The sequence below is a fragment of the Saccopteryx bilineata genome, chromosome 11 (assembly GCF_036850765.1).
Source record: "Saccopteryx bilineata isolate mSacBil1 chromosome 11, mSacBil1_pri_phased_curated, whole genome shotgun sequence".
Classification (NCBI taxonomy): domain Eukaryota; kingdom Metazoa; phylum Chordata; class Mammalia; order Chiroptera; family Emballonuridae; genus Saccopteryx; species Saccopteryx bilineata.
In genome coordinates this window covers 51,558,389-51,585,260 of record NC_089500.1, presented here as the reverse complement: position 1 = coordinate 51,585,260, position 26,872 = coordinate 51,558,389, and the positions used below count along the sequence as shown (strand labels likewise).

Below are 26,872 nucleotides of genomic sequence, written 5' to 3'. Positions count from 1 at the left end.
TGTAGCCACCAAGTGTGGATAAGCAAAAGCTTTATTGAATACAGCGCTTCTCGGACGAGATTCACTGGCCCGGGAGATGGAGGTCAGGAGGTTGCGCATGAAGAAACCTCGTGGGGCAAATTTAAAGGGATCCTCTAGGGCAGTGGTCCCCAAACCCTGGGCTGCGGACTGGTACCGGTCCGTGGGCCATTTGGTACTGGTCCGCAGAGAAAGAATAAATAACTTACATTATTTCTGTTTTATTTATATTTAAGTCTGAACAATGTTTTCCTTTTAAAAAATGACCAGATTCCCTCTGTTACATCTGGCTAAGACTCACTCTTAACACTTGTCTCGGTCACGTGATACATTTATCTGTCCCACCCTAAAGGCTGGTCCATGAAAATATTTTCTGACATTAAACCGGTCCGTGGCCCCAAAAAGGTTGGGGACCACTGCTCTAGGGAAGTCGAGCTAATATGACGTAGCGAAATCTCACTGGCTGACAGTCACTTTTTCCCAAGGGATACCTAGGAAGTTTCTTTTGGCGCTCCCGAGTGTGGGTGGTCCTAGCCAAAGTTCTTGGATCTGGGTTCCTCACGTGACCGTCCCCCATTGCTGGCCACCCCACATTCTGATCTTTTTGTGTAAATTAGGGACACCACTTATTCGTCCGGCTACTTCCTGCTGATTAGGGACATCATTTGGAGGGGGAGATCGGCAGGTGGTGGCTTTGAGGGGTGTCAGGAGGAACATCTGTTTGGCTATGAGTTGAGAAACTTCGCGGATGCGGTTCTGTAAGAATTTAAAAAAGAGGAGCAAATATGAGTTATACGCTGATAATTAGAAGAAGATTTAGGATAGGGGCAGCCCAGGTGAGGATGGGTGGCTGCCATTAGGAGATAAGCAGGTTGTAAGAGGAGAGATTTTTGCTTAATTTTTCTCGCAGATGGTTGAGAAGATTGAAGCTTTTTTCATCAGGCCACTCTTACTGAACAGCATTGCTCCCTGCTTCAGCTCACTCTGGCGGCAGGTTCCTGGTGGGAGGGACAGGAGTATCAGGAGGGTCTGCAGGGCCCAACCTTTTGGTGAGCCGGAGACAGGTAGGACCCAGTGGTTCTGACTGCCAGCGATCCTGCATAGGAGCAAGCTTGAGGTGAGAGACATAGTTAGAAATGAAGGTAGCATTGATTATGGGGGAGCCCTTGGTAGTGAGGAAGCCCCTTTCCTTCTAGAGGGCAGAGTGGCTGTGGGTGATAAGAAAAGCATATTTAGAGTCAGTATATATGGTTATGCATTTTCCCTGGGCCAGAGTGAGTGCCCGCGTGAGGGCAATCAGCTCTGCTTTCTGGGAGGTGGTGCCCTCTGGCAGCTGTTGAGCTTCTAGGGTGGAGGAGGTGGTGACCACCGCGTAGGCTGCCCGTCGTCGTCCGCCGGGTCCCTGTACAGAGCTCCCATCTACAAAGAGTATTGGATCTGGATCTTTTAAAGGAGAATCTGATAATCCATCTCGGGGTCTGCTGAGGAAATCTATTAGCTCTGTACAAGAGTGGGTGGGTTCTGGAAGTGTCGTTGGAGCTGGCATTAGAGTGGCTGGGTTGAATCGGGGAGAGGGTAAAAGAGTGACTGAAGGGTTTTCGATGAACAGGAGGTGAAATTCTTGTAGGCGGGAAGGACTTAACAGAGAAAGAGATTTGTGTGAAAAGAGGTTGGTGAGCCTGTGGGAGAAGACAGTGATGGGTTGGGAAAGGGTGAGCTTAGTAGCCTCCTTGGTGAGTTCAGCTGCTGCGCCCAGTGCCCAGAGGGAGGGCTGCCAACCTTTGACGGTGATGAACAATTGTTTAGAGAGGTATGCCACAGGGCGGTATGTGGGCCCCACAGGTTGAGTCAGTACCTCAACAGCATTACCGTGTTTTTCATCAGTGAAAAGGTGGAAGGGGCATCTGTGTCAGGTAAAGCGAGAGGGGAAGAGGAAAAGAGGGTGTCTCGAAGGATAGAGAAAGCCCTTTTGACGGTGTTGGAAGATGTGAGAGGTCTCATGGGAGTCTCTTTTGCAGCCTCGTAGAGGGGTTTGACTAAGAGAGCACAATTGGGAATCCAGTGTTTAAAGAAGCCCATCAGACCAAGGAAAGAAAAAATGTGATCGGTGGTAGGTGGTTGGAGACTGCGGAGGGTCTGAGTTCGATCTAGGGTGAGACCTCGGGTGGTGTGGGTTAAGGCGATGCCCAGACAGACTACAGACTGAGAGTGAAGTTGAGCCTTAGTAGGGGAGACATGATATCCCTTCACAGCAAGGAGGTTGAGAAGGGTGGCAGTGTGTTCTCTGCAGGCAGGCAAGGAGGGGCTGCAGAGGAGTAGGTCATCTACATATTGTAAGAGAGTACTACTCTCGAGATTGCATGTAGCTAAATCCCGATCCAGCGCCTGTCCAAACAGGTGGGGGCTGTCTCTGAACCCCTGGGGTAAGACAGTCCATGTAAGCTGCTGGGCTGCATTAGTGTCTGGGTCAGTCCAAGTAAAGGCAAACAGAAAGTAAGAGTCAGGGTGTAGAGGAATGGTAAAGAAGGCATCCTTGAGATCTAGGACCATGAAGTGAGTGGTGTCTGATGGAATGTGTGACAGTAATGTGTAAGGATTAGGGACTACTGGATGGAGGGGAATCACCGCCTCATTGATTAGGCGTAAGTCTTGTACGAGGCGATAGCTCCTGAAGGTTTTCAAACAAGAAGGATGGGGGTATTGCAGGGGGAGTCCATGGGGATGAGTAAGCCTTGGTTTAAAAGGAGGGTAATTATTGGTTTAAGGCCCTGGCGGTGACTTGCTGAAATAGGGAATTGGGGTCTAGATGGGAATTGGGAGGGATTCTTTAAGCGGATGTGTACAGGTGGGTGGTGGGTCGCTACCACAGGGGTAGAAGTGTCCTAGACTTGAGGGTTGACAACGTCTGGTGGAATAAGGGGTGTGACCAGGTTAGGGTGATTTGTGGAAGTGGGAGAGCCTTCAGTCAAGAGGGGTAGGAGTAAGTGGGAAGATGCTGTCGGGGATATTGTCAGCTGGATAGTGGCTCCGAGACTTTATAGAATGTCCTGACCCCGGAGGGGTACAGGGCACAATGGCATGACTAAGAAGGAGTGCGAAAGGGGATTCTGTCCAAACTGCATGTCAGGGGTGGCATTCAAAGAGGAAAAGAAGGGTTCCCGTCAACTCCTATAACCGAGACCTGTGAGGGAACTAAAGGTCCAGAGTGTGATAACAAAACAGAGAAGGTAGCCCCCATGTCCACAAGAAATGAGATGGACTTACCCGCTACCTGTAACATCACCCGTGGCTCAGATAAAGTGATGGGGGTCTCCGAGCCTGGGCCGCATCAGCCATCCATCGGGCCTAGGAGTTCAAATGATGGGCCCGTCTGGCTAGCTTGGCCTCCCATCTGATTGGCCTGTCCTCCATGTAGAGACGTTAAGGATGAGCCTGTTGCCCAAAGCAGGCAGTCACTCCACCAGTGACTGGGCTGCTTGCAATTAGGGCAGGGTTTAGTGGGTGGCCTCTGGCAGGGGCACTGCCGGCACCAATGACCCTCCTTGCCACATTTAAAGCAAGCTCCTGGTGGAGATCCTCTTTGCAGCCCAACTTAGGTCGAGAACCTTCTGTGCCTTGCCCCTGTTGCTCTGCTGGCCTTAGGGCTGCCACAAGAGCCTGGGTTTGGAGTGTTACCTTCTGCTGCATGTGGACCTGGGGAACAGCCTTGGCCTTTTCCTACTAGCTGTGACTATTAAGAACTTTAAATGCCATGTTCACAGATCCCAGATAAGGGTTTGGGGATTAGAATAAAAGGAGAGGGCTCTTGGGGGGGGCCCGGCACCCAGATCCAACAGGAAACACTGGAGTCAGAGGCAAGACAGGGCCAATGGCTGGTGGAGGGTGACTTGATGGAGGAGGGGCTTAAGAACACAGTGGAGAAGGGAGGAGCCCTGGCCAGCAGGGGAGGAGAGAGAATGGTATTTCCAGGTGAATGAGAAACAGGATCCTGCGAAGGGAGGGGGCTTTCTGGAGGGGAAAGACCGAGCAAAAGAGGTCCTCAGAGGGACAAGAGAGAGGTTCCAAGAGAGGGGCGCCCTGGGGGTCAGGCAGGAGTGGGAGAGAGTTGGGGTCGGGCGAAGGAGGAAAGATTAGGAGTGGAGGTTTTAGGTGAGGTTTCTCTGGCCAGAAAGGGCCTGCGTGGTAGAACAGGCGGCTTAGAGAGCGCAAATAATTAGAAACCCTGAATGTAAGAGATCTCCAACCAGTTCCCAGCTTTTTTGGCAATAAATTGGTGAGGGTGTTAAAACCGAAAGTTCCTTCAGGAGGCTACCTGGTTCAATAATCCAGTGGGTTCTGTGGCCTGGCCACAGCGGAGAAGAAGAACAGTTTCTTCTTCTTTAGGAAGGGAGAGATTTCGGATAAGGCAATTCCAGAAGTGTTTTTGGATTTTCCTGTACCCCCACGGCCGCCCTCAGTCCTCGGAGTGGTCAGAAATGATCATTGGCATCCTGCAACTCAATCTCTGGCCACCGACGGTTAAGTAAAGTGGATGTGTTCAGGACATCTCCACGGGCACACACGCACTTGTAAGGGAATGGAAAGAGGTCCCTGACGCAGCTGCAGTTTCGGACAGGGAGTCTTGGTGGAAAGAACTGAGGAGAGGCTGCAGGCAGGGGACTTACCGCACTGTGCGCTGAAGTGGGTGGAAAGTCAAAGGTCCTGGTTCTTTATCAGAGGGGAAGGGAAGAGGAGCAGTCCTTGCGGACTTCAACTCCTCCCCGGTTTTCAACACCAAAATGTAAGGTATTTTTCCCCACCTAGGAAGAAGGAAGGGGCGTAGCCACCAAGTGTGGATATGCAAAGGCTTTAATTGAATACAGCGCTTCTCGGATGAGATTCACTGGCCCAGGAGATGGAGGTCAGGAAATCACACATGGAGAAACCTCATGGGGCAAATTTAAAGGGATCCTCTAGGGAAGTCGAGCTAATATGACCAGCAAAATCTCACTGGCTGACAGACAGTTGCTTTTTTCCAAGGGATTCCTGGGAAGTTTCTTTTGGCGCTCCCAAGTGTGGGCAGTCCTAGCCAAAGTTCCTGGATCTAGGTTCCTCACGTGACCGTCCCCCATTGCTGACCACCCCACAGATTGATTCTCAATAAAGAAGTGGACATCCAAGAATAACCTGGGTTAGGGGATTGTGTTACAGTATGTTCAACACCCTTGAGTAACCAGATGAGAACAAAAATGTGAGTTGTTCCTCCTAGCTTTGGGGGGGAGGAAGAGCAAACCCAAAGAGTCTGACGGCGTGGAAGGTGTTACTCAGATCACAACATCAAGAGGAAAGAATGCGCAGCAGTTTCAGCATAATTGTTGGCTATTTAATCAAGCAATCTCCTAAAAATGCTAGATAATCCATCAGGTTTCTCAGTTCAGCTCACTATTTCCTGCTCCTCAAAGAAAACATCAAAGTGATTCTTGTTTTTCACATCTGTTCACCTCGGCTTACCTTGCTGAGAATGTCCTTGTATCTATGGAGAAGAGGCATTCTTTCCCCCCAGTTTTGTTGTACCATATCATTCTGCAGGCACTCTTTGACTAATAACTTCCTGATGTGGTGTCCAATAACTCTATCCACGCTGAATGAATGCTAGGGCACATCTAAAAGGCAGGCATGGGGTACATTTTCACAACAATGATGTATTTTCACTGTATGTTCTGCAAAGTCCACTTTTAAAAGGTAATTAAACTTTCTCTAGTAGTGATGAGTCAAATGCTTTCTATAACCTGCGGGTTACCATAACACAAGTTATCAAGTTTCCTGAAAGAATTATAGCCCCAGTGTTTGGGACTAAATGCCACAGCAGGAGGCATGGGCCTAGAACCCACCTCCATCCCCACACCCTCGACATCTCAGTAGAAGTCAATGCCCCTCCCACCACCCAAAGAATTTGGAAGAGTGGGGAAGTGCAGAGGCTGGTCCTCTGTGTCATTCTAGGCAAATTACTTCATCTCCCTAAGCCTAAACCCTCCACTAGTCCTCATAGGATTGGTTTGAGAATTAAGTTTACTAAATCCTACTTCCTATGGGGATATAGAGTTTCACTTTGGGATGATGAAGAAATTAGGAAACTGGATGATGGTAATGGTGGCACAACAGTGTGAATGCACTTAATGCCCCTGAACTGCATGTTTTTAAATGGTCAAAATGGAAACTTGTATTTATATGTTACCACAATAAAAAGTCTACCTTAAAATACAAAGGGGAAAACAAATCTTAAAATGTAAACTAATAAATGGTAAATATATATAAAAAAAATGCCATTATGTCAACTTCATTAACTATTAATTTAGTATTCATAAAAGTAAAATTCATAATAATGTCCTTATATTGGAAAATAATTTGCAGATTTACATAGCGGTTAAGAGCATGGATTCTGAAATCAAATTGCCTGTGTTGAAATTCTGGTTCTTCCATTTACCATGTTACTTCCAGCAAGTTATTCAACTTCTCTGAGCTTTAGTTTCCTCATCCTCTGTAATCTTATATATAAAACAGGGCTAATTATGTCACTAATCCCAGAGACTGTTGAAAAGAGTAAATGAGCAAAACACTTAGAACAGTACTCAGTATTTTCTAAGAACTCCATGTGTATTAAAAAATATTTTCCAAAGGAAGAACAAATTTGCCTTTATTTGCAGATAATATGCATGTCCACCTAGAAAATCTAATGGAAACCACAGAAAACTATTAGAATTCATGGAGTAAAACAGTATAATATAAATATTTAAAAAACAATAACTTTTAAATATATTATTAATAAACAGAAAATGTAATGGAGCATAAAAAAGTCCATTCACAATAGTAATAAAAACTATAAAACAACAGGATTAAGCTTCACAAAGAATAGATAACACCTACCTAATATCTAAAAACAAGTTTATTTGTATTTTAATACCTCAAAATAACCTAGAGACTTTTAGAGTTTTTAAAATTACATTTAAAAGAAATAATTACAGGATGAGACTTGCCAGGAAAAATATCAAGATTTATTATGAGCCCTGGCTTGATAGCTCAGTTGGTTAGAGCATTGTCCCAAAGTGCAGAGGTTGCCGGTTCAATCCCCAGTCAGGACACATATAGGAACAGATTGGTGTTCCTCTCTCTCTCTCTCTCTCTCTCTCCCTTCCTTTCTCTAAAATCAATAAAATAAACATGAAAAAGATTTATTATGCAATTATATTAGGAAAAAAAGAGAGAGAGAAGCAATAAGACTAGTAGATCAATTGACCAAAAACAGGCCTATATCTATGGGAATAGTACAGGGTAAAGTTGACATCTCAAATGAAAAGATTAATTAGTAGGAGCCAGTTCAATCGGTGATGGGGGTGGTGGGAGGAAATGTTAGAGCTCTACTTTATATATTACACAAAAACACTTTAGGATAGTGGATTTAAAAATTAAACATGGACCTGTGGTGGCACAGTGGATAAGGTGTAGACCTGGAATGCTGAGGTCACCAGTTTGAAGCCCTGGGCTTGTCCAGTCAAGGCACATATGAGAAACAACTACTACTAGTTGATACTTCCCATTCCTCCCCACCTTCTCTCTCTCACTCTTCTCTCTAAAAATCAATAAATAAAATATTTTTAAAAAATTAAACTTAAAAAAAATGATGGGATAAAAATAAATACAAGAGAACTTTAAAAAATATACTCAGGATAAAGGAAGCCTTTCTAAACTATAACAGCTAGATTAATTACATAGTAATTTAAAATTCTCTACAATGAATGACAAAATTTAAAAGACAAATAATAAATGGGAAAATACATTTACTGTATATATAACCAGCAAAGGGTTATTAAGGGTCATAAGCTATAAAGAGATCCAATCATTTCTACTCTAAAAATTTTCCCAATAAACAGTTGCACAATTATCAATATTTTACAGATATGTATGAACTATTAATTGTAGTACTATTTGTAATAGCAGAAAAGAGAAAATTACCTTGATGTCCATGTGGATTGCATGGTCATTAAAACAAATATTTATGTAACAAAAAAAAATACTAAGTTAGAAATACATTTGCTAGCATGGTAAAATGTCCAAAAGATAGCAGTGTTAATGAATAAAGCAAATTGCAGAGTTGTAAAATATATAGTATAATCTTATCCGTATAAATTTAGTATTAATAATCATTTTATATGTAATATTAGATATATTAAGAGATGATCAAATATGTATCAAATGATTGACAGTAATTCTTGGGGGACTTCAACTTTTTACATGATATATAATATATTTCCAATTAACTTACATTAAATCGATTTTATAGTTAGTGAAAACAATTTATTTAATACATTGAAAAAAGAAATAAACTTATTTTCTCTAAGTAGCATAAACTTTATTTCAAATTTGGCTTAAGCCTAATCTGTCACACGTGATTTCAGTTATGTATGGACACATTTTCTTTATGAATTGTGTAGAAACTGTGGAGTAATAGTCAAACCCATTTCCTTAGTCTAAGGGAAAAGAAAATGAAGATACTGTATAGCAGGGGTCCCCAAACTTTTTACACAGGGGGCCAGTTCACTGTCCCTCAGACCATTGGAGGGCCAGACTATAAAAAAAACTATGAACAAATCCCTATGCACACTGCACATATCTTATTTTAAAGTAAAAAAACAAAACGGGAACAAATATAACATTTAAAATAAAGAACAAGTAAATTTAAATCAACAAACTGACCAGTATTTCAATGGGAACTATGCTCCTCTCACTGACCACCAATGAAAGAGGTGCCCCTTCCGGAAGTGCGGTGGGGGCCGGATAAATGGCCTCAGGGGGCCGCATGTGGCCCGCGGAGCCGTAGTTTGGGGACCCGTGCTCTATAGTTTACCTTAATAAGGTAAATATCTAAATCTCCCAGTGTCAATAATTCTAACTAGAATAAATTTTCTTTCTTTTATATTTTGTTATCTGCAGGCTCAAATCTTCCAAGAACGTGTTTCAATGTAGCTCTTCGTTCTAACATAGTGATTATAGGTATACAAATCTATTGTGGTGTTATACACACTTATTAGCCACCATTTAAGTGACTACAACCGCATTTTACAAAGATCAGGAGGGGCAAAGTGCATGTTATAATAATGTAGTGATGGTGCTCAGTAAATACAAAAATATGGAAGAAAAGTTTTCAAAATCACAAAATATTCTAGTAGAGTACAGCTGTTTCTAATGAAATGTGACATTTGTTTTTCAAGTGAGATAACTAAAATGGAGCACGTCTATTTATTTGATTATTTCTTTAGGTGGATGATGCTGAAGAACCTGACAAAACAGGGGAAAATAAAGCACCCAGTAAGTTCCAGTCCATAGGAGTGCAAGTAGAAGAAGAGAAGTGGTGAGTCCACATGCATCTGTCCTCTTTTGTCTTCATGTTGGCATGTATGGTAGAAGTATTTTTCCCCATGATAAACCAACAAGATTCAATGATATTTTCTACTAACTTTGGGAGCATTTAGAGGTTGAGCTTGAAACAATATTAGCTGATTTCCTCCTATACTTCAATAATAGAAACCACTCCATTTAAGTTTTAGCTGGAATAGTAGAATACATATACATAAACACTGTGTATACTACTGTTCTGTTACAAAACTGTTCCCTTTCAAAAATCCTTCCTATTTGGCACTGTTGATTTTTTAATAAAAGAGGACTTATCCTATTCCTTTTTTTTCCCTTAGCACTTAATAGTGTCTGGTGTTTAGTATGCACAGAATGAATGATAAATAATGAATGACAAAGGAAAAAAAGAAAAAATTCCTTATCATTACCCTGACTTACCTATTCCTTTAGATTGCTCTTTAAAATAAGCTTACTCTGGAGTCATAGTATCTAGAAATGGGAAATTTAGAGATGCAGAAGATCACAGAGTCCAGAAGATATTTTTGAGGTCAGTACATTTATAAATGAGAACTTGATCCAGAGAAGTATATGAGTTTCTCAAACAGTGAGGACTGTAATGTGTAGAACTATATTTTATTGAAACCCATAACTTCCAGGACTGTGATTTGCACATACTAAATATACAGCAAATGTATGATATAAAAAAGGGCACTGTATTATAAATCAGGGCATCACCTCAACTTGACCACTAGTTTTCTGTATGTTAATTGGGAGGAATCAGTTAAATGTTATCCATCCATTCATCCATTCATCCGTCATCCATCCTTTCAATAAATATGTATGAAATGTCTCCTGTTTGCAAGGTTACCAGTAATATATACTGAAACAATGAAGTCATGCATTAGTTAATGGAAGGAATCCTATTTTAGAGCCTCCTGGTATTGACACTGCCCTTGCATCTCAGAGGTTTTCTATATAACTGTATTTTATATAATTATAGAATGCCAGAAGCCCAGAAAAAATGATGTAACTCTTCTGGAAACCAATATGACAAAATTGGCAACAGTGATACATATAGCCATTGACCAAGTAATCCCATTTATTGAGCTTTCCTGAATGAAGTCAGTCAATGGAAGGGAAACGGTTGTGGAAGATTATCTACTATTGTAAAAGAAAAATATTAACTATCAAAGGCAAACAGTAAGAGAATGCTTTTGTAAAGTATAGCACATTATCACCAAGGTAGAATATTATACAGCTATTAAATATAATTTGTAAAAAAGATATGGAAACATTACCATGTTAAGTGAAAAAGATGAACACATAATACCCATGTATAATATTCACAAAGATAGACAAGGAATGAAATGTAATCTGTAAAAATGGCAAGTTTAGAAGTGTTTTTTTCTTTTACTCTAAAATGTTTACTCATTATATTTACTGCAACTTTTAATAGTCATTATTTTTAAGTCAACCCTTCTGGTACATGTTTCTTTAATAAAGTGTTTCAGTTTTTTTTTTTTTAATGTAAACTTAGGAGACACAAAAGATCTCATGGTAAGGAAATATATTTCTTCTTTCCCCAGGATCGTGACTTGCTTGTTTTCCTCAGTGGTGTAGTGGTTAGACTCTTGAACCAGAACGCCTAGATTCAATTTTTGGCTCTGCCACATAGTAGCTGAGGGCACTTGATCAAATAACTGAATACCGGCTTGACCTGTGGTGGCGCAGTGGATAAAGTGTTGACCTAAAAAGCTGAGGTCACCAGTTTGAAACCCAGGGCTTGCCTGGTCAAGGCACATATGGGAGTTGATGCTTCTGCTGCTACTCCCCTTTCTCTCTCTCTCTCTCTCTCTCTCTCTCTCTCTCTCTCTCCTGTCTCTCTAAAAATGAATAAGTAAAATCTAAAAAAATAAGTAACTCAATACCATTGTGCCTTGGTTTCCTTATACGTGAAAAGGGTAATAATTAATCTCTGGTCCAGCATATAAGGAGCTTAGAAGTCACCATTCTGTCTTAATAACAAGTGAAAGATGAAAAAATTGAAAAAAATCAAGAACTCTTCATGCCCTGGCTGGATGGCTGGATTAGTTAGAGTGTCCTCCAGAAGCATAGAGGTTGCCAGTTTGATCCCCAGTCAGGCACAGACAGGAATAGATCAATGTTTCTATCTGTCTGTCTCTCTCTCTCCCCACCTTCCTCTCTCTAAAATCAATCGAATAAATATTTTTTTAAAAAGGAACTCTTCTTAAATTGGTCAGAGAAGTGAAGTCACAAAGCAAACCACTGCCCCTGAAATTGGAGAGGTAAGACACACAGATACAAAGAGTCAGAATCACAACTTAGTAGAGTATAACCCAAAAGCAGAGCCCTCTGTGGGAACCAGTATTAGAGCAGGAAAACCTAAACTATAATTAACAAATTGCTGGAGGCTCAATGTGGACAAGTCTGAGAGTCAAAAACTTCAAGACCCAATATGGGAAGGGACACCACACTTCTGGGTGTGTTACCTCCAGGAACTTGACCAGCTCCCCACAGTGAATATCAGAGAAACATCCCTTGTGCTAGGAGCAGAGAAAGGGTGATGGAACCAATTTTAAATAAACCAGAACATTTTGTTTTTTAACAGGTCTGCTCTCAGGAGGAACTATTTTACCAGAGCCTAACTTCCCAGGGTTTTGTCATAGCTTAACCTGCCTGGAGGCAGGGAAATACCTAACTCTAACCCCCTCTATCCATTCTGTCTCACAGAAAGGGGAGAAGCTGAGAAGCAGTGTTAAAGGCATAGCCTCAATAAAAGAACTGTTCAATCAGTTCCCCTCCCCATCTCACCTCACCACATAATAAGAGGCCTGCTCACTACAGTCCTTTTACGCAGGACATCATGTCTACTTCTCAACAATAATTTATAAGGTTTACTAAAAGGTTAAAAAGAAAAGTTTGATGTGACTGAACAACCATTATAAACCAGAGTCATTTATGGCAAGATTTCTTCTAATTCTCAAACCAGGAATCTTTTAAAAATTATGGCAAATATGCTAAGGGCTTTAATGGAAGAAGTAGGCAGCATGTAAGCACAGATGGATAACATAAGCAGAGGAATGGAAACTCTGAGGTAGGATGAAAAATAAATGCTAGGAATCGAAAACACTAATAGAAATGAAGAATGCCTTTGATGGATTCATCAGTAGACTAAACACAGCTGAGGAAGAATCTCTGAGCTTGAGAGTCTTCAATAGATTCTTCAATAGAAACTTCCAAAACTGAAAAACAAAAAGAAAAAGAAAACTTTAAAAGAAATAACAGAATATACAAAAACCATGGTGCAGTTAGAGAAGGTATAGTATATGTATAATGAGAATACCAGAAGGAAAAGAGAGAAAGGAGCAAAAGTAGTATCTGAAGCAGCGGTGACTGAGAATTTCTCTGAATTGATGTCAGATACCAAACCACAGATCCAGGAAACTCAGAGAAGACCAAGCAGAAAAAATGCTCAGTACACTTTACTTATACATATCAGATTCAAAGAAATCAAAAGAAAAATATCTTGAAAGAAGAGGGGATAACCACCTTTCCTACAGAGGGGCAAGGATAAGAATTACATGCTACTAGGCCCTGGCCGGTTGGCTCAGTGGTACAGCATTGGCCTGGCATGCGGGAGTCCCGGGTTCAATTCTCAGCCAGGGCACACAGGAGAAGCGCCCATCTGCTTCTCTACCCCTCCCCCTCTCCTTCCTCTCTGTCTCTCTCTTCCCCTCCTGCAGCCAAGGCTCCATTGGAGCAAAGTTGGCCTGGGCGCTGAGGATGGCTCTGTGGCCTCTGCCTCAGGTGCTAGAATGGCTCTGGTTGCAACAGAGCGACACCCCAGATGAGCAGAGCATCGCCCCCTGGTGGGCGTGCCTGCTGGATCCCAGTCGGGTGCATGCGGGAGTCTGTCTGCCTCCCATTTCCAACTTCAGAAAAATACAAAAAAAAAAAAAAAAGAAAAAAGAATTACATGCTACTTTTCCTCAGAAACCACATAAGTAAGAACATGAAATAAAGTATTTAAGATTCCAGAGGAAAAAAACCACAAACCTTGATTTCTGAATTCTGAAATTATCTTACAAAATGAAGGAGAAATAATGATTTCTTCAGACAAGCAAATATTGGGGCCTGGGCACTGAGTATGGCTCCATGGCCTCTGCCTTAGGCGCTAGAATAGCTCCAACCACAATGGAGCAACACCCCGGATGGGCAGAGCATCGCCCCCTGGTGGGCATGCCGGGTGGATCCCAGTCCGGCACTTGCGGGAGTGTCTGACTGCCTCCCAGCTTCTAACTTTGGAAAAATACTAAAAAAGAAAAAAAGTGAAAAAAGGAGTGAAATCTCAAGAAAGCAATTATACCATCTTTTCTTTAAAATAAGAAAAAAATGACTTCAGTTTTTAAATTGTACTCAGACATTTCCCTTGCAGTCAATTGTTCTCTTACCAATTATCAACCTGACATTTGTCCAGCACCAAGAATTTGAGATAATGCATTTAGCCAAATCTAGTAGCAACCCAAAAACTTCAAATGAGTCACTTTTGTCATGTTATTAAAGTGGAATATTTAATGATTTATTGAAGTATGTAGGATGGTCAGTTTCTCGGGAGTTAATTTATTTAAAATTCATTCTCCAAAGTGCTAGCAGACTCAATTTTGTTTCTCTAAGGACACACTACAGTTAACCTCTGCAAAGTAAATAAGCATTTAATTTATGTTAATGATTGTTTTCTACCTCAGTAATTAGATCTCTATCTCTAATTATAATTATTTTTATAGTTTTGCTGGTAGTAATTCATTTAGATATATATTTTTTTTAGCACATAAGAGAGAGAAAGGGACAGACAGACAAAGAAGGGACAGAGATGAGAAGCATCAATTCTTCGTTTTGGTACCTTTGTTGTTCATCGATTGCTTTCCATATGTGACTTGATGGGGAGGGAGGTGCTCTAGCCGAGCCAGTGACCCCTTGCTCAAGCCAGCAACCTTGGGCTTCAAGCCAGCAACCATGGGGTTTCAAATCTGGGTCCTCAGCATCCCAGGCCAATGATCTAAAGACTGTGCCACCACCTGATCAGACTACATATGATCTTCAAAAGTAAAGCAGGACAGCTGAAATAATCTAATGACAGGGAATTTTTAAAAATCATCTAGTGATAAAGCTGAGACTGTTTTTTCGCAATGAATGGCCAATACAATCCATCTCTTTCTTTTCCAAATAAACAGACTAATACTCACTAGTAACCTAACAAAAAAGTGAGAGGAAGAAAATAGAGCCAGAAAAAGAGATAGTACAAAAAGAGGAAGAGGAATACTTTGTAAAAGGCCAGGAGACTCATTATCCCCTTTTGAATTTACCACAATTAAGGAACTAAAACTAACATGGCAAAGTCCACCTGGCTGATTTGTCTATTAAAGGGTAGACTTATAAATACAGGGTGATCTTCAATGGTCCAAATCAAAACAAAAGTAAACAACTCATTAGTAAAAAAGTAAAATACACTAGGTAACTGATCTGTTTTGAGGAATCAAAATTAGTATTACAAATCCTTATATGTATGCAAGCAGCCATGACATCTGCAAAATGCCATTGATGGCAAATGTGCCAGGGCTGCCTCATGGTGGGGCCCTGCACAGAAAAATGTTGTTTAAAGGTCACTAGTTTAAATGCCACGACAGCAACAAGCCAGGGACAATGAATGAATGTGGTTTTGAAATAAGGTTTCTTATCTTAAGCCCATGAAGAAACTCCTCATCTCCATCAAACATTAGTTATCTTTCCTCAATTCCTATTTCACAGGTTGGATCGAAGCATTGCTTGACGGGATCTACAGGCATAGATTTGTTGACATGCAGAACTGATGCTAAACAAAGCAGACCACTCACTTCTGCCATGTTCTGTATCCCAGCATCCTGTCTCCATTCTTTCTCATCCTTTTGACTGCTCCCCAGGAACTTGCACGAGATCTTCTTGTCTTTCAAGCTGATAATTAGCAAATCTAGTAAACCAATTCTTTCTATTTACTAAGGTGAGAAAGCTAAGAGCTTCCCAGGGATCTCCCCTTTCTTTCTAAGTAACAATTGTATTTCAACAGTCGTTCAAATTAAACTTTCTTCTTTTTTTTGCAAGAGGGACAGAGACAGAGGCAGATACAGGAAAGGAGAGAGATGAGAAGTATCAACTTGAAGTTATGGCACTTTTTAGTTGTTCACTGATTGCTTCTCATATGTTCCTTGACTAGGGGGCTCCAGCTGAGCCAGTGACCCCTTACTCAAGCCAGTGACCTTTGGGCTCAAGCTAGCAACCACAGGATCATGTCAATGATCCCACGCTCAAACCGGTAATCTCAGGTTTGAACCTGGGACCTCAGCATCCAATGTTAACACTTAATCCACAGCACCACCACAGGTCAGGCTCAAATTAAACTTCTAGCATTAGCCCATTAGTGACTCTAAGACTAAAACAGTGGACAAAAAGAGGAAAAATAGTATTATTTTCATTATAAAAATAGTATGCAAATTTACTTGGAGGAAAACATACAACAGTGGAATTAACAATTTATAACTCTCTAATGTGCTTTGGAACCATTGAAAAAACAGTGTGTGTGTGTGTGTGTGTGTATCTTCTTATTAAGTATCTGTATTATCTATCTTTTCTATAATTGAATAATCTAATAATAAGAAAAGTAAGTAGTATTTATATATTATGAAAATTTATAATTACAGAAATAAAATAAAGTCCTTCATAATCTTATCAATTAACAGAGAACTAACATTCAGGTACATTTTTACCCATACTTTTTCGAGGAACTTTTAATTTTTATATTACTTGAATTACATTTTGTATTTATTAGGAAAATAAAACAAAATCATCAGACTTCCCTGGGCTATTTGCTTCTGACCATATTTATTTTTCATAAAAGTCAAGCAGACACAGCTAAGCTACTTGATTTTGTTAAGCCTAATCCAGAGGGACCCGAAACATTGAAGACACGAACAAAGTCCGTCGATTACACACCAAAGCTTTATTGTCTAGCTTGGCCAAGCAGCAGCTCCTCCAATAGTGGTCTGAGGGAGTGCGCCGGCCCTTTGTTCTACTTAGTTTTTATAGTTTTGTAAGTGGGAAGTACAGAAGCAAAAATTGTAATTAGGAGCCCTTTACCACTATTGGTTTAGTCATATGTCCTTTAACATGATAGGACCACATTCAATTTGCAAACCATACATTATTTTGGAGAAAACAAAATTTACAAGTCAACACAATGGCAGAAAGATGTCTCTTTACATATTAAAAGGCATTCCCATATTATCTAGTGTTCATCTACTATCTCTCTATCCAGAGTCACACGTGTTAACTATATGCATTTACATAGGAGAGGTAGTTTCAGTGGGGACAAATGCCTGCAAATGGCTCATAGTTATAAGAAAAGGTTTATTTTGGCTTTTCTCTTCCTGCACCTGGCTAGCCATTCACCCCTTTCCCCACAGGTGTGGTGGAATGTCTGGGGATCCATGTTTTCCTCCCCTTTGCATTTACAATATAATGCTAAGGGCCATCCTGGTTATACCAATCACACAGTACAGAGACTATTCTCACAATTTCTCTGCACACCTTAACCCAAATTAATAAAATGTTCTCCAAGTCTCTTAAAATATTCATATTAATTCTGTAGTTTTTGTTACCTTACAACACCTGCAGGTGAAGTGGCTCAGTGGCTCCTCAATTTCCCAGTGTTAAAATATTTCCAAACTTCGCCTGACCAGGTGGGGGCACGTGGATAGAGCATCAGACTGGGATGCAGAGGACCCAGGTTCAAAACCCTGAGGTCGCCACCTTGAGTGAGGGCTCATCTGGTTTGAGCAAGGCTAACCAGCTTGAGCCCAAGGTCACTGGATTGAGCAAGGGGTTACTCGATCAGCTGTAGCCCCCCAGTCAAGGCACATACGAGAAAGCAATCAATGAATAACTAAGGTGCCACAATGAAGAATTGATGCTTCTCTTCTCTCTCCCTTCCTGTCTGTCTGTCCTATCTGTCTCTCTCTGTCTCTGTCACAAAAAATTAATTAAAAATTTTTTTTCGGAACTTCAAAATTATTGGTACAAAGATACTAGAGCAGAGGTTCTCAACCTGTGGATCGCGACCCCAGCAGGGTCGCCTAAAGCCATCGGAAAATACATAATGCATATCAGGTATTTACATTCCGAATCATAACTGTAGCAAAATTACAGTTATGAAGTAACCACCAAAATTATTTTTTGGTTTGTGATCACTGCAACATGAGGAACTGTATTGCGGGGTCACGGCATTAGAAAGGTTGAGAACCACTATACTAGAGTATCAAACAGTCACTGAATCTCACTCTATGTGGATACTGCCAAGCTGGCCAGCATTTTAAGATCTTTCACTTAGAAGTTACATAATCTTAGACAAGTATGTTTATATTTTTAATTTTTATTAATTTTAATTTATTATGTTACAATGGATTCAAGTGTCCCACACAATATAGCCTTCTCACTCCCATATATATATATATATATATATATATATATATATATATATATATATTTTATCGATTTTAGGGAGAGAGAGAAAGAGACAGAGAGATAGAAAAACATCAACTTGTTGTTCCACCCATGTATGCCTTCATTGGTTGATGCCTGTATGTGCCCTGACCGGGGACCAAACCTGCAGCCCTGGTGTATCAAGGTGATGCTCCAACCAGCTGAGCTACCTGGACAGGGCAACAAGTATCTTAATATACAAACAAAAATTATATATATATCCCAAAAGGTTGTTAGAAGAGATAAATGAAATAAAGTGATATACATAGTTCAGTGCCAGGTCATAGTAAGCATGGAGTAAAAGCAAGTAATAATAATAATAGTATTGAAGTAGTATTTGTGTAATTTTTGTGTGTGTGACAGAGACAAAGAGAGAGACAGAAAGGGACAGACAGGAAGGGAGAGAGATGAGAAGCATCAGTTCTTTGTTGCAGTACCTTAGTTGTTCATTGATTGCTTTCTCATATGTGCCTTGACTGAGGGGCTCCAGCCAAGTGAGTGACCCCTTGCTCAAGCCAGCGACTTTTGTGCTCAAGCCAGTAACCATGGCGTCATGTCTACGATCCTGCACTCAAGCCAGCGACCTCGCGCACAAGCTGGTAAACCGGTACTCAAGCTGGCAACCTCGGGGTTTTGAACCTGGGTCTTCTGCATCCCAGTCCAATGCTCTATCCATTGCACCACCACCTGGTCAGGCAGTTTTTTATTATTTTTTAAAATGCTATCGATTTATTGATTTTAGAGAGAGAGGAAGGGGGAAAGAGAAAAAGAAACATCAATTTTTGGGCTTCATTCATTCATGCATTCATTGGTTGACTCTTGCATATGCCCTGACCAGGTATTGAACCCACAACCTTGGCATGTCAGGACAATGCTTCAACTAATTGAGCCATCAGGCCAGGGCATAAAAATTTTTTTTAATTTGTTTATTTTCCCAATTACAATTTACATTCATTATGATTATGTATTGGTTTCAAGTGTACAGCATAGTGGTTAGACATTTACAAAATTCCCCCCCCCCCATTTTTCCAGTACTTACCTGGCATTATATACAGTTATCATAATGTTATTGACTATATTTTCTATGCTGTAAACATCCCCATGACTATTCTGTACCTGCCAATTTATACTTCTTAATCCCTTCGCTCAGTACTTCAACCCTCCTCCCCTCTGGCACCAGTCTGCTTCTGTGTCTATTTTTGTTTGTTTGTTTTGTTCTTTAAATTCCACATATAAGGGAAATCATCTGATAGTTGTCTTTCTCTGACTGACTTATTTCACTGAGCATTATACCCCCCAGGTCCATCCATGCTGTCACAAGTGGTAAGATTTTATTTCTTCTTCTTGTGGCCAACTAATATTCCTTCGTATATATGTACCACCACTTTTTAATCCACTCATCTGTTGATGAGCTCTCGTGTTGTTTACATACCTTGGCTATTGTAAATAATGTTGCAATGAACATAGGGGTGCGTATATTCTTTAAATGAGTGTTTTGGATTTCTTCTGGTATATACCCAGAAATGGAATTTCTGGGTCAAAAGGCAGTTCCATTTTGTATTTTTTCGTTGTGGCACCTTAGTTGTTCATTGATTGCTTTCTCATATGTGCCTTGACTGTGGGCTACAGCAGACCAAGTAACCCCTTGCTCAAGCCAGCGACCTTGAGTCCAAGCTGGTGAGCTTTTGCTCAAACCAGAGGAGCCCGCACTCAAGCTGGCGACTTCAGGGTCTCGAAGTACATTTGTGTGTATGTGTGTCTGTATCTCTCTCTATGTGTGTTTCTGTGTGTGAGAGAGAAAGAGAGAGCATAAAAGAGAGGGAAAAAAAGAAAGACAGAGAATATATGAGGAGTGATGATGAGGAGGAGAGAATTCTAAGGCTTCATCTTTTCTAAAGACAAAAACTAAAATACAAAAAAATAGCAACATTATTTCAAAATAGTATTTACAAATGGCTCCCTTTGGAGCAGAAAAATGAGATGGTAATTTGTATTTTTCATAGGTAGCCTTGTAGGGTAATTTGATATTTTAAGCCTGACCAAGCAGTAGCTCAGTGGATAGAGCATTGTCCTGGGATGCAAAGGACTCAGGTTCAAAACCTTGAGGTCACCAGTTTGAGTGCAGGCTTATCTGGTTTGACTGCTGGCTTACCAGCTTGAGTGTAGGATAGCTGGCTTGCACATGGGATCATAGATGTGACACCAAGGTCACTGGCTTGAGCAAGGGGTTGCCAGCTCAGCTGGAGCCCCCCCCCCATTAAGGCATATATAAGAAAGCAATCAGTGAACAGCTAAGGTGCTGCAATGAAGAATTGATGCTTCTCACATCTCTCTCTTCTTGTTTGTCTGTCTGTCCATGTTTGTCCCTCTTTCTGTCTCTTTCCCTCCCTTTCTCTCACACACACAAAAAAAATTCTGTGTGCATGTTTAACTTTGATAAAAATAAAAAGTGGACTGATAAAAACACTAATGTAAAAAAAAAAGTACTGTATAGGCCCTGGCCAGTTGGCTCAGTGGTAGAGCGTCGGCCTGGCGTGTGGAAGTCCCGGGTTCGATTCCCGGCCAGGGCACACAGGAAAAGCGCCCATTTGCTTCTCCACCCCTCCCCTTCTCCTTCCTCTCTGTCTCTCTCTTCCCCTCCCGCAGCCAAGGCTCCATTGGAGCAAAGACGGCCCGGGCGCTGGGGATGGCTCCTTGGCCACTGCCCCAGGCGCTAGAGTGGCTCTGGTTTCGGCAGAGCGACGCCCCAGAGGGGCAGAGCATTGCCCCCTGGTGGGAAGAGCGTCGACCCCTGGTGGGCGTGCCTGGTGGATCCCGGTCGGGCACATGCAGGAGTCTGTCTGACTGTCTCTCCCGGTTTCTAGCTTCAGAAAAAGACAAAAAAAAAAAAAAAAAAAGTACTGTATAACATTGTGATAAATACCTTTGTACAATAAGTATTTTCACTGTTCCAGGTTATTCCATTTCCTAAAATGGAATTACTAAATCTAAGAATTCATACATTAAAAAAATGTTTTTATATCCATTTGTAAATAGCTCCTGAAATAATCTTTATGCTCTGAAGGAGGCACTTGAGGGCATAAATATCTGTCCTCCACAAACCCTATCATCTACTTTTTCTTTGTTTTGACAGACTTATTGAAATAAACTGACAGTAAAGTATATAATTTGATAAGTTTTGGCATATGTTTGTCAGATATATATATAAGAAATTAAACCATTATTACCAGCAAAATAGAGAACTACACCCATCACACCCTAAGTTTCCCCCTGCACCTGTATATAATCAGCCCCTCCTTCCCACCCACCCTTTCCTTCCCTATTCATTCCCCCACTTGCTTTCTGTCTGTTTGCATTTTCTAGAATTTTATTTAAATAGAATCATGTAGTATGTATAGACAGTCCCCAGCTCACAATGGTTCAACTTACAATTTTTCAGTTTCATAATAGTACAAAAATTATACTCATTCAGTAGAAACCATAATTCAGATGTTGATTCTTTACCTTTTCCTAGCTAACAGAATGCAGCAAGATCCTCTCTTCTGATGTTGGGCAATTTTTTTGTTAATTTTTATTTTTTTCCAGAAACAAATTGAGAGTCAGAGAGAAGGATAGACAGGGACAGAGAGATGAGAAGCATCAATCATTAGTTTTTCCGACATCTTAGTTCTTCATTGATTGCTTTCTAATATGTGCCTTGACCGCGGGCCTTCAGCAGACCGAGTGACCCCTTGCTCAAGCCAGTGACCTTGGGTCCAAGCTGATGAGCTTTGCTCAAACCAGATGAGCCCGCGCTCAAGCTGGCAACCTCAGGGTCTCAAACCTGGGTTTTCTGCATCCCAGTCCGATGCTCTATCCACTGTGCCACCTCCTGGTCAGGCATGATGTTGGGCAGTTGTGCCGCAGATCTTAGGCACATGATCACAAGGGTAAACAACAAATTCCCTATGGTGTACTCTGTTGCTAGTGTTTCTTGGATATTGTCTTTTGTGTTTTCACATTTTGTCATGTCTACAACATACACATGTGGATCCCCTGCTTCTGAAGAAGAGGAAGCCAATTGCTGTTGAGATGAAACACATTGCCCAACAGTAGGCTGATATAAGTGTTCTGAGCACATTTAAGGTAGGCTAGGCTACATTTTGGTAGGTTTGGTGTATTGAATACATTTTTGTTTTGAGAGTTTTCAAAACATAATGATGGAGTTTATTGGGACATAAATCCCATCATAAGTTAAAAAGCAACTATAATTCTTTTTGGTCCAGTTTCATTCAGTCAGCATAATTACTTTGGGACTTATTCATGTTTTGCATGCATCAATATTACCTTTTACTGCAGATTAGTATTCCAGTGTATGGATATACCAAAATTGTTTATTCATTAACCTGTTGATGAACAATTAGGTCATTTCTAATTTGGAGTTATTACAAATAAAGCTGCTATGTACATTCATGTACAAGCTTAACATAAGCTTCATTTCTCTTAGATAAGAACAGAAGTAAAATCTTGGGTCTTATGGGGTGTGGGTGTTTAATAGTTTAAGGAAAAACCAAAGAGTTTTCCAAGGTGATGATACAATTTATATTCCTGCTACATGAAATTTCCTATTGGTCCATGTTATTCCTACTGTGTGAGAGTTATAGTTTTTCCATATTATTGTCAATATTTCATATGGTTCTTTTAAATTTTAGAAATGCTAAGAGATATGTGATATTATCTCAGTGTGGTTCTAATTTGCATCTCTTTAATGCGTAATGGTATTGAATGTCTTCTCATGAGTTGATTCTATTTTTTATTTTATTTATTTATTGATTGATTGATTGATTTTAGAGAGAGGGGAAGGGAAAGGTAGAGAGAAGCATCAATTTATTTATGCATTCATTGGTTGCTTCTTGTATGTGCCTTGACCTGGGATGAAACTCACAACCCTGCTATATCAGGACAGCACTCTGACCAACTGAGCTACCACACTAGGGCCTTCATGAGTTTATTTATTTATTTTATTTATTTATTTTTATTGGTTTTACAGAGAAAGAAGAAGGGGGTGGTGGAGCAAGAAATATCAACTCGGCTCTGGCTGGTTGGCTCAGTGGTAGAGCGTTGGCCTGGCGTGCGGGGGACCCAGGTTCGATCCCCGGCCAGGGCACATAGGAGAAGCGCCCATTTGCTTCTCCACCCTCCCCCTCCTTCCTCTCTGTCTCTCTCTTCCCCTCCTGCAGCCAAGGCTCCATTGGAGCAAGGATGGCCCGGGCGCTGGGGGATGGCTCCTTGGCCTCTGCCCCAGGCGCTAGAGTGGCTCTGGTCGCGGCAGAGCAACGCCCCGGAGGGGCAGAGCATCGCCCCCTGGTGGGCAGAGCATCGCCCCTGGTGGGCGTGCCGGGTGGATGGATCCCGTTCGGGCGCATGCGGGAGTCTCTCTGACTGTCTCTCCCCATTTCCAGCTTCAGAAAAATACAAAAAAAAAAAAAAAGAAGAAGAAGAAGAAGAAAGAAATATCAACTCATAGTTGCTTCTCTATAGTTGTTCATTGAGTGCTTGTTTGTGCCTTGGTCAGGCAAGCCCAGGGTTTCAAACCGGCATCCTCAGCATTATAGGTCGATGCTTCATCCACTGCACTGCCACCGGCCAGATTCATGAGTTTATTCCTTAGTGAATTTATTCAAATCTTTCTTAATTAGTTGTTTCTATGTTACTATTGAGATGTGGGCATTCTTTATACTCTGAATTTATGTCTTTTAGCAGATATGTGATTTGAAAATATTTTCTCTTTGTGGCTTAGCTTTTCACTCCTTAGAATTGAAGAGCAGAAATTCATAATTTTAATGAAGTACAATATTTCTTATATGGATTTTATTTTTGGTATCAACTCTAAGACATCTTTGGTTAAGTCAAGGTCACAAATATATTTTATTTTCTTCTAGAATTTTTATAGTGTTAAATTTTATAGGCTATGACCAACTTCAAGTTAATTTTTATAAATGGGCAAGGAATAGCTCAAGCTTAATTTTTGCATATGAAGACCCTTTGCACCCTTTTCCAGATTTAAATATATGGACCTATTTTTGCATTCCTTATGCTGTTCCATTGGTCTAAGTGTCTATCTTCATGTCAGTATCACACTGTCTTAACTATTGTAGCCTTGTAATTTTTTTTTTCCTTTTGTGGCAGAGACAGAGGGAGTCAGAGAGAGGGATAAACAGGAAGGGAGAGATGAGAAACATCAATTCTTCGTTGTGACTCCGTAGTTGTTCATTAATTGATTTCTCATATGTCCCTTGACCGGGGGCTACAGCAGACTGAGTGACCCCTTGCTCAAGCCAGCAAGCTTGGGCTCAAGCTGGTGAACCTTGCTCAAATCAGATGAGCCCACGCTTAAGCTGATGACCTTGGGGTCTGGGACCTGGGTCCTCCGCTTAAGCCAGTGACCATGGGGTCATATTTATGATCCCATATTCAAGCCAGCAACCCCATGCTCAAGCTGGTGAGCCAGTGGTCAATCTTTTAGATTTTCTATATAGACTATCATGCAACACAAGTACCCTCCTAAAGGGCCGAGATATGAAATTTTGTTCAGAGCGATTCACTCTGGACTCTGGCAGAGGGAAGAGTTGCATAAGGAGAGTCTGGGATTTGTGGTTCTGGGAAGAGAGCTGAAGGGACTGCCTCCAAGACCCCTGTGCTGAGTCATTGTCCTATACTCCTGTGCTGAGTCATTGTCCCACACTCCTGTGCTGAGTCATTGTCCCATACTCCTGTGCTGAGTCATTGTCCCATACTCCAGACATCATTTTTCTTCGGTAGAACACTTCCCTCCATAAGGCATCAGCCTGGGGGAAAGCAATAACCCCATTCCCTGGACTCCCTCTCACCTTACAATGTGGAGCTTACACCCTGCTGAGGAGTCAGTTGCCTTGGCCAGAGTGCAGAGCTCTAGACAGATTTAGAGAATGTCAGTAATTGATTTTCATGTGGTCAGCACCTAAATATATAAAGCAAATATTAATGGCTATAAAGGGAGAGACTGACAGTAATACAGTCATAGTGGGGGATTTTAACATCCCATTGACATCAATGAATAGATCTTTCAGACAGAAAATCAACAAAAAAACTGTGCCCTTAAATAATACACCAGATCAAATGGATTTCATTGATATCTTCAGAGCATTTCACTCCAAAGCAGCAGAATATACATTCTTCTCAACTGTATATGAAACATTTTCTAGAAGAGACCACATGTTAGTACACAAAGCAAGTCTCAATAAATTTAAGAAGATATAAATTATATCAAGCGTCTTTTCTTACCATAATGGTATAAAATTAAAAGTCAATACAAGAAAAAAAACCTGAAAAACACACAAAGACATAGAGGCTAAATAACATTTTGATGAAATCCAGCACCCATTTTGTTATGCTGTAGTTGATAAATGAATTCAGTAAAGTTTCAAGCTACAAGATAAATATCCAGAAATTGGTTGCATTTTTTACACACCAATAATGAACTATCAGAAAGGAAAATTAAGAAAAAAATCCCATTCATAATTGCCTCAAAAAAGAATAAAATACCTAGGAGTAAATTTAACCAAGGATGTAAAAAGACATGTACTCAGAAAATTATAAGACACTAAAGAAAGAAATTGAAGAAGATAGAAATAAGTAAAAGCATATGCCATATTTATGGATAAGAAGAATTAACATCCTTAAAATGTCCATACTGGGCCCTGACCGGTTGGCTCAGTGGTAGAGCATCGGCCTGGCATGCAGGAGTCCCGGGTTCGATTCCCGGCCAGGACACACAGGAGAAGTGCCCATCTATTTCTCCACCCCTCCCCCTCTCCTTCCTCTCTCTCTCTCTTCCCCTCCCACAGCCAAGGTTCCATTGGAGCAAAGTTGGCCCAGGCGCTGAGGAAGGCTCTGTGGCCTCTGCCTCAGGCACTAGAGTGGCTCTGGTCGCAACAGAATGACGCCCTGGATGGGCAGAGCATTGCCCCCTGGTGGGCGTGCCAGGTGGATCCCGGTTGGGTGCATGCGGGAGTCTGTCTGACTGCCTCCCTGTTTCTGGTTTCAGAAAAATACAAAAAAAAAAGTGAAAAATGTCCATACTGCTCAAAGCAACCTATAGATTCAATGCAATTCCTATCAAGATACCAATGGCATATTTCACAGAAATAGACAAATGTTCCAAAACTTTATATGGAACCACAAAAGACACCGAGTAGTCACAATAACCTTTTTCTTTTTTAAAAAAGATTGATTTTACAGAGAGAAGAGAGAAGGGAGGGGTAGAACAAGAAGTAACAACTCATAGTTGATTCATTTTAGTTGTTCATTGATTGCTTCTGGTATGTGCCTTGACCTGACAAGCCCAGGGTTTCAAACCAGGTGACCTCAGCATTCCAGGTCAGCACTTTATTCACTGTGCCACCACAAGCCAGGCTGCCACAACAATCTGGAGAAAAAGTTGAAGTAAATGTTGTACCTGATATCAAACTACATTACAAGGACATAGTAATCAAAACAGAACAGTACGGACATAAAAACAGACATATAAATCAATGGAACAGAATAGAGAGCCCAGAAATAAACCCATGCCTTACTATCAATTAATATTTGACAAAGGAGGTAAAAACATATAATGGGGTAAAGATAGTGTATTTAATAGTGTTGGGAGAATTGGACAAGTATGTGGGGGTAAAAATAAACATAGACCATCTTCTTACAGCATATACATGATTAACTCAAAATGAATTAAAGACACATATTAGACTCGAAACCATAACAATCTTAAAAGAAAACCTAGAGAGTAAAATCTTGGATGTTTCTTGTAACACATTTTTTCCTGATATATCTCGTCAGCAAGGAAAACAAAAGAAAATAATAA

At 40.9% G+C, this 26,872-nt stretch overlaps 1 protein-coding gene across 6 annotated transcripts in view; it reads left to right on the top strand.

Moving 5' to 3' along the window:
- Positions 1-26,872, top strand: part of DLGAP1 (DLG associated protein 1) — a 986,787-nt gene that overhangs the window by 913,692 nt on the left and 46,223 nt on the right. For all 6 annotated transcript variants that reach the window (XM_066246182.1, XM_066246181.1, XM_066246185.1 and 3 more), the window contains one exon: positions 9,312-9,403. In XM_066246182.1, the coding sequence (XP_066102279.1) occupies positions 9,312-9,403 (92 nt within the window). The remainder of the gene's footprint in view (positions 1-9,311; positions 9,404-26,872) is intronic.